Raw genomic sequence first — 13723 nt, forward strand, 5'->3', positions numbered from 1 at the left:
CAGTGTAACAAACTCAGGGCAATGACCGCATTGAACAGCCAACAGAATTACGCTGTTACTTTCTTTTCTTACCTTTGTATTGCCACATCACCTACTGCCATTAATATTTTTCAATTTATATTGCTATAGTTTAAATAAGTTTGGATAAATAATTTTTATTATTTGCCCTGAAAATTTTCCCATTTGTGGAAATCTCTTTTCATAGCAGCAGGTTTGTTTAAGTACAAAAATGCAGTATGTACTACGTCTAAAACAAAAAACGTCAAGAGGATTCCAGAGCAGGTGTACTAGCTTCTCCTTTTAAGCACCATCACCACCTGAGTGACAGGACATCAAATTGAATCTGGATGTATCTACTCTCAATTAAAGAAAGTCAATTTACTCACACTGAAGTTTCCCAAAATGGACTCATGTTTTATTACAGGTAAATCGTTTACTTGAAGATCATTTCGGTGTATTAACCAAATCCCTGAATCAAATTCCACCTTCAAGTTAGAGCCAGCATAAAGAGAGAAAATGTCCACTTCTATGTCATTCAAATTTCATAGCTTTATTTGGAAGGATAAACTGATCTGCCAATAGCCTCTTGCTGCCACGATCGGACTATTTACAGGATCCAGATCACCTCGAGTGTCTCAGCCTTATACTTTTATCTAGCATAAACTTCTTTTAAATCACATTCCTTCACTTTGTCTCCAAAAATGATGTAGTAGTCTGCAATGGTTGCCTCTCCCTATTTTGAATTCTCTAGTTGAAGAGCTGCCTTTAATTAAGACTAAAGAGTAAACAATTTTATTCACATGGCACATTTAATTATAGATATTTATAATTATAGTCTACACTTACTATAATCTATTAAAATAATTTATATTACAAATATTTAAGCAAACGCACTAATTGTATTTGAAATGAAATGAAGTTACTGAACTGAAGTAACAGGCTGCACACCCAAAACCAGAATTTACCGAAGTACTTAAAATGCAAACCCTTGCTTTTATTTTAAATTTCCATCTATTCAACCTATTTGGTTCAAACACTGACCCTTTCAAAATTTAGAAATTAGGTGGAGTTTAAAATGTCCAAAAAGCCTGTTTCCATTTTCCTTCACAGACCGAAAGGCAAAAATGGAAAGTCACATCTATTCTTTAACTCTCTACCACAGGAGGATATGAAACTTAAAAATACATTAGCCACCTTTAACATATCTTCTGGTTTATCCAGACAGTTTTAAAGCAGAGTATCTGAATGAACTATTTACATCAGTGTCCAGAGTACAGAAAGGTTGTACCATGGCTAAATGGGACTTTCATGGTATTTGTGCTTTAGTTGTATTCCAACTACCACACACATGCAGCCTAACAAAAATCACAGGCATCCAGTTTTGCTTTGTCTCATTTAGGTTACATATCCCTTAGCTCCAGATGTACGGCACCAGTAAACACAGCCTGTCAGCCCAACATACTTCAAGTAATGACTGGTGGGTGGAGGTCCTACAGAGCAAATATTCTGCCAGAACCACTGTCTTGTTTAAACAGGGAGAGTGTGGTAGATGCACCGGTACGACCTAAAAAATAAACACTGGCTCCACCATTTCTTCATTAGAAGGCTCACAACTGGCCTCATTTCTCTTCTCTGAAAACTTTCCCTTCCCCACAATTTCTCAGCACTTGGGCACGAAGACACCAGCTTAGAGTTCCTGTTCACAGTTGCAGTGGAGAGGACCAACTTGGTAGAGTACAGGGGAGAGAAAGGACAGACCAAGGAGTTTCAGATACTTCAGTAATCTGTCACAGGAGGGGGAAAAAACATAGAAAAAACCTCCCACAGGCACACTCCACAAAACTGACCCCAGCAAATGAAAAGGCTTTCAATTTTCCCCCAATAAGAGACTAGTTTTTGACTTTAAGTTCCACAAGTCAAACTACACTACTCTTACATAAAAGTCCATCTTTAGTAAAATAGAACTGAGTTGGTTTTGTTTCCCAGATCATGAGTCACTACAGAAACTTCTATACGTAAAGACCAATTGGTAGTTAGGCGATTTCCTGGAAGCATGAGTACTCCTTAGAGGAGATGCCCTCTCCTACATTTTCCTTCCTCCTGGGAATTTTGGCTTTTGACTAACCTCCTAAACTCACTAAGATTGTCCTATTTTTGTTTGGCTTTAATAGACATACAAAAATCAGACGTGTGCTGTCCCATATTACTGCTTTGCACCAGGCAAGTTTCAAATGAGTATACACTGCAATGCACAAGTTATTAGATATCACTCAGAAAACTGAAAATAGTTGATGAAAATGTGTAAGAGAACATTTTTTGTGGGTTTTTTCTTTTCTTTTTTCCCTTTTTTTTTTTCCCCCCCACAGCAGAATGCATAAACTGAATATAGCTACATGTTTGTCACAGCAATATCCAAACTGGTTCCTTAATTAAAAGTCAACCTCTTGGGAGAGCATTTGCTCAGCTTACACCAAAGAAGAAAAAGCAATAAAATGAATGAGTTTAACATAAAATAAGAATATATTATGAAAAGCAGTACCAAAATAGAAAAACCTAAATCTTTTTCTTGGGATGGGCCAAAATTAAAGTCTTCAACTTATACAAAACCACTTTTCTCCCTTTTAAGAACACCAACATGACAATCAACATGTTTCTAATAGTCACAAGTCAATCTCTTCCAGAAAAAAAATTCTGGAGGAATAAGATGCATTTGTAACTACTTGTAAATGCCACTCCAATTTGAACATTGCTCTGCAACAATCATACCTAACCCAACTTTATTTATTTTGTCTGGAAAAAGAAAAACCAACCACAAACCAGATTAAACTTAAAATCTAAATCGACATTCAAAATGAGACATTCCAAGCACCACAAAAACTTTGGAAGTTGAAGCACAAATGAAAACATAACCAGTTACTAGACTAGATCCTGAGAGCACCTTCCGGAGAGCACTCATATCGCAGAAGTTCTCAACGTGTGCTCTTAAGTTAAGTCTGACTGCTGCTTTGCATCATACAAAACTAGGTTCTTCAAAATCATTTTTAAAACTTTAAAACTCTTGGCTGTTCATTTTTTCAGTTTGTACATTCATCAGCGGTACACTTCTAAAATCAAACTAGGGTTCTTGATGTAAAATCAAGAGAGAATTTAATTTCTCAATACTATGGCCATCAGTACTCTCTCAACAGGAACAAGGAATACAAATCCCTTATATTCTAAGGCATCATTTTAACATTTGGATACCTAATGCCAGACAAGCAGCAGATGAGATCCCACACTGTCATTCTGAGAAGCACTTGGAGGTACAACCCTTTCTGTGCCTAGAACCCGGGCAAAAAAAGAAAAAAAAAAAAGTAGCACTAATGTAACGATTTTCAGGAACATTCTGACAATTTCTTAGTTGGGACACACTCAGGATAAGCTGTAACTGATTTCAGAAGTTGGGAAATTTTCATTTGAAAAGTTCAGAATTTTACTGCAGACCTACCAAAAAAAGTTTGCACAATAAACTCACCTGCAGTACATCAAATTATTCTCTTTTACAACATACATACTTGACAATGTGATGGTATTTGCCACACAGAGCTTCTTAGATGAAGCGACAAATACTCTTTTCAGATAAACTTCAAATTTGCATGTCAATACAACCGAATCAGCCACAGATTTACCCGTTTGGTTGTCTGCACAGCTTCTGTGCTAGGTCTCATCTGCTACATTTTTCATGACTGGCATGATGAACTAGTGACAGTTCCTCCAGAGGACAAATCAAAGTTCAGATTACTAAATGGTAAAATAAGAGCAGGCCAGATTTAATTTAGAGAACAGGGTACCCTGGGTAAGATGGTAAAAAGGCTGGTAAATCTTCTCACATGACAGACAAAAGAAGCTGCATATCTTACTGTTGTATCTCCATGTCTGCACTTAAACAATTCTTCAAGAGCCTGAAAACGCATTAAGATATAACATTACTACAGGCACAAAAAATGCAGCACCCCCTTTCCAGTTAAACTCACTTCGAAGGTAAAAGCCCACCGGTGAAGTAACTGGTTAACGGAAGTGACGGTCAGTCACTGTAAATGCCCACAGATTAGCAAAATCCATCTAAAAATTTTATTTAATGTGTTTTAAGACAAACCTTTTGGCTCACAACTCCATTGCTATGCATTTGCTTGTTAGACTGACTGAGGATTATTATCTCAGCCAAAATGCATAGCTCTTCCTAAAGCTAGTTTTCCAAGTTTTTGACAAAGAAAAACGAGAAACCGAAAATGAAGGACTTCTAGTCATCTTGATTAAAGCCTTATTTTAAAATTCTGTAACATACAGAAAAATACTTGGTATCTACAATGCAATTGTGACTAGCCTAAAGTAAGACTTACAGTGGACAGGTAATGGTAAAAATGTTTAGTGATAGAAGACTTCTAAGACACCTATCCTAAAAGTACATCTACCTTCTAGGGATACAAAGGGATAAGAGAGAAGTGACATTACTCACACACACAAAATCCCTCTACCAGGAGTCTGTCCAGCAGAAGAAAAAGCAATGATAAACACCATATGCATTCACATAATAAGCCTTCACTGTATCATTTTTAAGTGTCACATCAAAGGCATTTCACCATTCCTAAGATTTTGCTTCTTTAAATGTTTGAATAATAACATAGTAAAAAACCTACTCCTACATCCAAGTTCAATACATACTGCAAACTCCCCAGCAGAGCACAAAAACTGAGCCTTTCTTGGCTAGAGGCACTGCACTGGGATCTTTTAATTCATTGTTCGATGTAAGTTTGAAAAAACTGTAAAAAGTCTGTCACCCATTTAAGTGGGATGTGATTTCTGTGTAAAATCTTGGTTGGTAGGGACTGCAATTTTTCAATACCCTGCTCTCAAAAATCAAACTCTTCAGCCCCCAAGACTACACCCTGAAAGTGGCAGTAATTCAGGCTGCACATGCTTGTGGGAAGGTAAGTAGAGAACGATCGTTCATCAACTCTTCTAGTAGAAAAAAACCCCAGTGGGAACCGCATGGTTCTGTCAGGGGCCAGTTTCAAACAATGGAGGAGACACTCCTCCGAGCCATCCAGTTAACCACACAAACTTTGTGCCTGTATATTGCAATTTGTCTGGTTTGAAGACAAATACATGAAAGAAAAAAACCCGTATCTAAACATAGCTAAAGACCAATCCTGGCTCAGCACGCACCTGAGTCAAAGAGCACTGGAGCCCATGAAGGAACTCTGAACGCACATCACTGTGTGCCTGTCCTGTGCTTCACACTCTTCTCAGCACTGGCCATTATCAGATAAGGAGATACTGAGGCTAGGTGAATCTTCTCCTTGCCTAGTAATGCTGTTCTAATGTGAAGTATCTCTTCCTAGATTATGATAAAACTAAGATTTCAATGAGTGGCACCACTATGTAGCAGTGCTCGCAACATAGGTATTTGTTCAGCAGTAACAAGGCACAGACTGAGCTGATGGAATTAAAACTTCGTACTTTCTTTGCAGAAGGGCAACAGCATGTCTGCGAGGGAGGGAGACCTTTAGGCAAATACTGAACTACTGAGAACTGCCAGTAAATTGCCAAAGTAACAACATAGATGTTTTAACTATCAAATACTCAGTATATACAAAAAAAAAAAAAAAAAGGATGAAAATGCTTATACTTAAACTTATCTTAAAAAAGTTAAACTAAGTTACCCTGACCAAGTGAGAAATAAACATATAAATTATCAAAATGGTTTCTGATACACCTAAATACCACATAAAACCTGTCTACACTTGCACAACAATGCACACAGAACTATCTTGTTATTCGCCAAAACACTTAAGTACATTTCAAAAATTGAATACACCCATACCCTGTAGAATTCATTTTAAACCTAGCCAATTAAAATAATAAAAATATTCTTTCCCTGACAAAAGCACCCCCCAAAAAAGTAATAAAAATTAAAGTTACCACAACTAAGCAGAAAATTAAGAGTTAAAAGTCAAGAGAGTACTTTACAGGGTTTTTTTTCCTTCTGTGAAGCCAGACCTCAATCTTTAAAGTAATAAATACCAAAAAATTTCAATTTGATTGCAGGACATCCCTGCAACAGGTAAGTTAACATCTTAAAAAAAATTTCTAAATTAAGTTCATTAGTAATGTATGTACTTATTTTGATTCATTTAGGTTCCTGAGCATATGGATATACATTAAAAAAAAAATATGTAAAGACAGAATTTTTTAAAGGACTATTATGAAGTCACATAATGAGCTGATACCATTAACTCACCTAAATAAAAACAAATGACACATTCAGTAGCCGGTACTTCCCGCTTTTGAAAAGTCATCAGCTAACTACTCAAAACTACATTCCTTTTTTAATTAAGATGCAATGCATTTACACCAACAACCTGTTCCTCCCCCCTTCCAAACTGGCCAAATATTGGTATAACAGCAGTGTCTGTTAGTTACCCTGTAGCCCAATTCAGAAACAGTCCTAGGTTATCCCTAAGTTTAACTACTCTCCTGGTTAAGAGACTTTAAAAAAAAAAATTAAAAAAAAATATATATATACACACATATATCCTAAGCCTGAACTCCATTCTGGAATGAATTCAAATAAATCCGAAGTGTTTAAGTTTAGATAAAATAATTTTTGAAACTTGAAACCCACATGGTTAATGAACTAATTAAGGACAAACAGAAGCGCAGGCCTTAAAAATTCGAGCCCAAATTTGCCACTAGATGTTAAAAAAATAACCACAGTGATGTCTAACGAGTTTTAGCCCCAACATGAGTTTTAAAGGTTGCTGTATCTTAAGATAAATGCAGTATTTAAAACCAAGACTTTCGACCCAACCTCCACCTTTTAATCTTTGTGTTTAACTAAAACTAGGTTTACACCCTTGCAATGAGGCCCTGTGCACTTTTCCCCAAACTATAACAATGCAATCTCCATTTTGAACAATGCACCTCATTTCCCTCCTTGGAAAGCTAGTTTTGTCTTAAAGCCAGTAAATGCTGGATCCAGTTATACCTCTGATTTCAAGGGCCTGAAAATTTTCAGTGTTTATGGTTGGGGGTTTTTTTTAGGCCACTTCAAGTTGCATGTGCTTCCTTTCCTTTTAACATCAAGTTATATTTGCAAGCACAAGCCACCCTTTCCTGTGTATAGTTGAAAGGACCTCTTTGCAAGGCATGCATCTCGTTTCCCTTGTTTTTAAATATTAAATGAATGCTCCATACACTTATGACATTGTTTGCAACACGTTCTGGTGTATCATTCATTTCTGCAGTCACTAGAATCTCCGTGCATATTTGCAAAGCATCCCCTTGTTACAGCATGTACTGCCCTCCCTCCCTCCCTCCTCTCAGTGCATGTGTTTGTAAGCATCTTCTAATGTTCCCTGCATCCGTGGGGTTGCCAGTCGTTAATTTGCATACCCCTCTCTCCCTGTGAGTGCTTGCAGGCATCCCTTACATACACGCATGGGAGGAAGAATGCGTGCGGACTGTATTTGCAAACCTAGAGGGAGCATGTGGGGTGCCCTCGACTTGTTTTAGTTCATCCCACTGACTCTCTACCTGGGGTGCTGCTGTAGGTGCTGTGGCTCCTGAAGCTGCTCTCAGTGCAATAACTGGCATCGTCTTCATCCTCCATCTCTTCAGGGTAGTCAGAGTCGTCGTCGTCCTCCTCCTCCATTATCTCCTCCTCCTCTTCCTCCTCGGAGTCCTGGTTATCCTCGGGGTCTCCCTCCTCTTCCTCCTCGGACACCATGCTCTCCTCCTCCTCTTCACTCTCATGATCATCGTACACCACTTTGCTGATGCTCCTCCTGGACGAGGCAGCCCTGCCTTGGCTGTTGCAGCTGCCTCCTCCGCCTCCTCCCCCTGCTCCTCCAGCCCCAGCCCTGCCCCTACCCTTACCGCTGCTGCCTCCCCCACCAGGGGTGCTGCTGCTGCCGCTGCCTCCCTTCCTCTTGCTGCCCCCCCTGGGGGAGGCGGTGGCGGGGGAAGAGGCCTGGGCAGCCCCGGCTCCCTTCTGCTTGGGCCCCGCCGTCTCCGCCTGGGCCGAGGTCGCCCACCTGCCGCGGCTGCTGCCCCGCTGCCGGGACCTCAGCCCCCCGATGGGGCCCGCCGGGGCGGGCGGAGCCGGGGAGCTCGCCTGAGCGGTGGCCGCCGCCGGCTGCTGCTGCTTGGGCGGCCTGCCTCGCCGGCCCCGCATCTCTGGGCGCTGGCCGAGGGGGGAAGGGAGGGGGAAGGAAGGCTCGGGAGGGCGCTCGGAGTCCGGACAGGCGGCTACGGGGAAGCTCCCCCCCCTGCGAGGGATCCGGGCCGGGGAGGGGGGCCGCCGAGCTGTGAGGGCCGAGGGCTCAATCCGAATTGCCGGCGTCCCGCTCCGGATCGCCACCGGCCGCCATCTTGTTTCTTCGTCTCTGCCTCGGCTCGCTCCGCTCTGACTGGGGGAAGCGGCGGCGGCAGCAGCAGGCCCCGAGCGCCTCACGTGACCGGCCGCGCCCGTCAGCCGCCGCCAGGGGGCGCCGCCGCCGCCGGCCGCGAGAGCCATGTTGGAGCCGGCGCGCTGGGGCGGCTCCGCGCCCCCCGGCCGCCCCCGCCGCCCTGCCCGGCCGCCCCCCGCCCCGCCGGTGCTACCCTCGCGCTCTGTTTGCCGCTTTCCGCTTCACTGGCACGCAGCGCAGCCCCCTGCCCCCCGCCCCGGCTCACCGCCACCTGTCACGAGGCGCTGCCCCGCCACCGTCGCCCACCACGAGGCTCCCCTCAGCCCCGGCGCCGGGCGCTCCCGGGGCTCTCCGCCGCGCTCCCCCGCCGACGGCTGAAGTTGCCCCGCGGCCGCCGTCCCCCGGACTCACCGTCTCCCCACACCTGAATAGCGACTCCCGTTACCGGTCCTCTCTCGCAGAGCTCGACCCGTACCCTAAGGGGAGTCCCCCCCGGGCTGCCTCCCCGCAGCTCCAAGTCCCACGGCTTCCGCCGGCCGCGCACCTCTGCAGGGGACAGCTGTGAGCGCAGGTAGGCGACAGACTCTGCCCTCCCCTCCGCCCCGGTCAGGGGCTCATCACGGGGAATTTCCCTCGCCGCCGCAGCGCCCGCCAAAACCAGAGCCACCACGTCTCCCCTCAGGAGAGGTTTCCTTCCTCGCCGCGCTGAGGCAGAGACCGCCCGCCCTCAGCACGAAGCAGGCCCCCTTGACCACTGCTACATTCATCTCGACGTGTTTTACACCTTCACCCATTATACAGAAATTAAAACCCTCTTACGCTGTTACCAAGCCAGGGTCGAGATGAAGCAGAACAGACCGAGAGCACATAGGGCCCCGCCATTTGCATCTTTGTCCATCTTTCTCTGAACTGCTATCTGCAGTTCACTGCAAAACAGAGATGGGAGTCATCTATTTTGTATTCCCTCTTGTTTTCCTATTTGCCAGAGCCCCCATAGGGCTACAAATCTAAATAAACCAATCGTACTGTTGGGTTTCTAATGCCACAACTCGAATTCAGTGTACCAGTTTCCTGAGCAAAAGCAGTACAAGTTGAAAGCTGGCCCAAGGCGTGTAACTGTCCTGCATTTCTTACAAACAGCCCTCTTTTCCTTGCTAAATCTACACAGCTTTGGGATCCCAGAGAGTTTGAAGTCTCATCATTAGCAAGTAAGCGTGTTCACATTTTCATTTTCTCTCAGTTCCTTGCTTATGCTTGTGTGATGTAAACCCCAATACTGGTCATGCCATAAGCATGCCAGTTACACATCCAATGTGTAATTTAATTTGCATTCTTCTATAGTAATTTTTGAAGCGCCTTTTGTTCATGAACTTGTTGCTCCGGCTGAGAACCTCATTAAATCCACAAACCTGCTGCAGTGTCAAGCATGCAACAATGTCACAATGGCACCAGGCAGCAGGGTTTAGCCCAATTTGCAGTCTTATATCCAGCTTTTTATCTGCATCTTTTATATTCAGTTGCACTCCTTTATATTCAGCGATGCAGCTGCACAGGCTCAGAGCCATGTTCTAGACACAGTATGATACAGACACAGCAAGAGCAGTAGACAACATTGCCTAACCCCATTTACACCTTTATAATCAAGCCATATTCTGAAAATCTCTCAAAGTTACCTTTAGATTGCTTAGGTCAGGCTAATTTTTGCTACCTCTCACAAGGTTGCAAAGGATGATAGCAACTCTTTGAATACATGAATACACAGATACATGTTTTGAGGTAGGTTGTCTCACTCTCTCCCTTTGTGATCTTGGAAAAACCACCTGTGAATTCAGCCATCTAAACATTCATTGGAAATCTAGCAAAGATATCTAGTGTATCTTCTGCACTAATAGGCACACAGCCTGTAGCATTATGAGAGCGTTAACATCTCCACTGTGGATTTTGTGTACCTGTAGTAGATCAAAGGTGCTAAGAATGATTTGCTTTTGAATATTGTGAACCAAAATACCTTCTCTCTCGATCCCATCTCTTACTTATCAGTCGTTGATGTGGAAGTGCTGAATAGGACATAAAGAACTTTAATTTCATAGGTGGAGACATGGATGCATACAGAGGTATGCTAACTTTCAGAGTCAGGACTATAAATTAGTCCTTTCCAACACACAGCTTAGCTCAGTACAGAGAAATCAGCCATAACCCCTTAACCTACTCACCTACCCATGTCCACTCCCAAGAACAAAACATATCTGCATCAGGAACTTGAAGTTCCAATTTTGAGTCTGCTGGTATAGTTAAATGAGCATATTTATAAGTGAATTAAATACAGCAGGAAGAGGAATTTTTGGTAGAAGGCCCCACACTGCCTCCATACTCAAGACAGATGGAGAGAAAGACTTCTTTCAAAAGGCACTTTGGAGAAGATGAATAGCCTAGTTGTTCCAAGCTGTTGTCTGGATGGGTTCCTTTCTCCAAGGGTAAAGGGGAAAAAACTTAAGAACCTACAGCTGGATAGTATTCATAAGTATGCATATGCTCTTGCTTAAGTTACTGAGCTGCTTTTGTCCAAATTATTTTTCCCTCCAAATTATTTCATAACATGTATGAGGCATTGAATTTAAGTGTTCAGCTCTAGCATCAGTTACATGTACATTCATAAGACACCAAGGTGTGGCCGAAGAATGTTAGACCAGAGCCCAGCTGTAGACTAAAGAAAGTCGGCGTTAGGAAGCAAGGGCATACGTGACTTTTGCTGATGTAATTCAATATATTACCATTTTATTTAGTATGATGAAAACCAAAGTATATCAATACACTGATATGCTGAATTATATTAATATTCAATCATGTTATTAGTAAAGTTTTTAACATCTTATTTGCTATTCTGAGCATGTATTGATGTAAGTCTACCTTCTCTGAAGGCTTCTGTTCCCAGTTTATACTAGACTCCAAGAAATCTAGCATTATGGTTATCCACTCCTTTTTCCCCTGTCCCAGAGGAGTTTTCATTTAGATGAATATTCAGTCCCACAAGTAGCTTATAACAAGTCAGTTTTAAGTGAACACCTCATCAGAAGTACAATTCAATAGATACTTATACCTCTGTACATACTTCAACAAGTGTTGCTTTCATAAAACTTTAGTTCATCACTTGTTTTTTTTTAAAGGGACAGTCAAAACCAATCTAAAGCTAAAATGTACTTTGAAATGCTAAAATTCAAGCTGTACAGAACAAGCAGTAGTAGATGAGGTTAATGTCTTGGTTTGAAAGACAGGCGTCTGTGGAGGAAGGCAGGAGCCTCCCTTGAAATGGAAAGTGCAACCCCCCTCCCTCCAAATTATTATAATTTTGAAATTAACGGGCCTTCAGGCAAAGATATGGGGAATAGGAATAACAGTTCTTTACTAATATATATATATATATATATATATATATATATATATGAAACACAAGGCAGGGAAAAAACAACCAACCCACTGGTTTACACTGACAGAGTCAGGAATACAACCTGACCCCCTGTTAGGGGGGCAGTAGCAGCCCGATAAGATGCTGGCTGCAGTCCTCCTGAAGCGATGGGTGTAGTTCTGTTGAAGTAGCTATCAGGTAAAAGAGTCTGGTCTTCCTCCGAAGGTCCAGTGGTAGGTGGGTAGCTCTTGTCCTCTGGAACTCCAGTGGGGGAAAAAACTCCTCTGGGGGAAAAAACTCCTCTGGGAATCCAGTGGAAGAAGGCTGCTAGGGTGTTGGAGATCTCCGTTTTTATTTGGCATGGACTGCTTGGCTCCTTCCCCCCCCTCCCCGGGCGGAGCATCTCACCATGGGATGGGGAGTCGTGAGGCAGTTCCTTGATGGGCCATGAACAGGAGATAGCCCAGGAGGGAGTTATCGATGGGTCAGGCGATAAGGCATTGTTGTGCCCATTGACAGGAGATAGTCCAGAGGGGGGAGGCAGGGAGCACCGCCCCACCTGGTCTCAACAGCTCCTGAAGATGGTAATAGAATGCCTTTTTTTTTTTTTCTTTTTGGCACATCTTACACTGTAACCTAGGACAGTTAACTTGAGGTGTTCACTCTTTGAAAAAGTACTTGGAGAAAACAGATGCTGACGTAGGTAAAGATGTTACTTTAAATTGGAGCTAAGTTTTCTTGTTCAGAAAATTAAAAGCAACTACTTCCAGTGTCAGGAAGTACCCCTCTATATGATTCTTAAGCTGCCCAGGGTAGTTTTTAGATTTTACTTTCACATACATTTGGCACCAACTTCCAATAACGCTGTATACAACCAGAACATGTCAACTTACAAAGAGTCTTAAGGCTTTTAACTGTGTGCAGCTGTTGAAAAGTCACACAGCTAAAGTCCAGTAAGTTATGCACCTAGCACTTTGGCCAGAATCATCTTATGTTCTAGCTCTAGCCAGAGAAAGGAAGAAAATGCTGCTGTGCATTCTCCAGGAAGTTTAACCTGACAAAGATTCAGGAGCCTTTTATTCAAAACAATGATTTCCACCATTCTGCTCCAAATCAAACTGGATGTCTCCTCAGTCTCCAGTGACATGCGCTTAAGCCAGCACTATCAGAGAAAAATCACTACCCAAAAGGAGAAGTTACGCTCAGCTAGGTTAGTTCTTCGCTCCAATCTAACCGGCAAGATACCGTTCTTGCTCTGAGCTGTGCTGGCAGTTAGCAGTTGCATGGTCAAACTCACTCCAAAGTCCACAACATTATATTTTGCCTGATATTATATTTATGCTCCTCTCCCCTTCCCCCAAAGCTTCAAATATATATCGGCAAGATTTCAAGAGATGAGTATTTAAAAAGCAGAAGCTATCTTGGATCAAATCTTTCAACTTCAGAAATTTCTAAAGCCGAAGCTAATCATGCTGAAATCCAGTAACTCCAGTCTGCAAGTCTGTGCAGAAGAGCATGTTCTAGAGTAGCAGTCTCTCTGCTTGAGAACAGTCGTCTTCAGCTGATGGCAATCTCCGAGATAAAGATTGTAACAAGACATCCTATTGAATAACTGCACTTTGCTCCTTCATTTGAGGAAGGACTCCAGTTCCTGCTGGACACCTCTTGCTTCTCCCTACCTGTGGGCAGCTTCTGGATGCAGGTGGTCTTATCAGATACGTGATGCATCAAAACCAGCTTTAGATTATTGTGATTCACAATTTTAAGTAATAACCGCTACACAACCCCCTCCCTTCTATTTTTCTAAAAACAGCATAAGAGGACCTGGTTGGACTGGAAAAGAAATCACGAAAGGGTACGCTAATGAGTT

General features: G+C 42.7%; 1 protein-coding gene across 2 annotated transcripts in view; it reads right to left on the reverse strand.

Moving 5' to 3' along the window:
- BPTF (bromodomain PHD finger transcription factor) overlaps positions 1-8215 on the reverse strand; it is a 56692-nt gene extending 48477 nt beyond the window's left edge. For both annotated transcript variants that reach the window (XM_086473846.1, XM_009947757.2), the window contains exon 1: positions 7576-8215. In XM_086473846.1, coding sequence (XP_086329972.1) covers positions 7576-8215 — 640 coding nt within the window. The remainder of the gene's footprint in view (positions 1-7575) is intronic.
- Positions 8216-13723: the final 5508 nt, after the last annotated feature.

This window comes from Leptosomus discolor, chromosome 15, assembly GCF_034619465.1.
Source record: "Leptosomus discolor isolate bLepDis1 chromosome 15, bLepDis1.hap2, whole genome shotgun sequence".
NCBI lineage: Eukaryota > Metazoa > Chordata > Aves > Leptosomiformes > Leptosomidae > Leptosomus > Leptosomus discolor.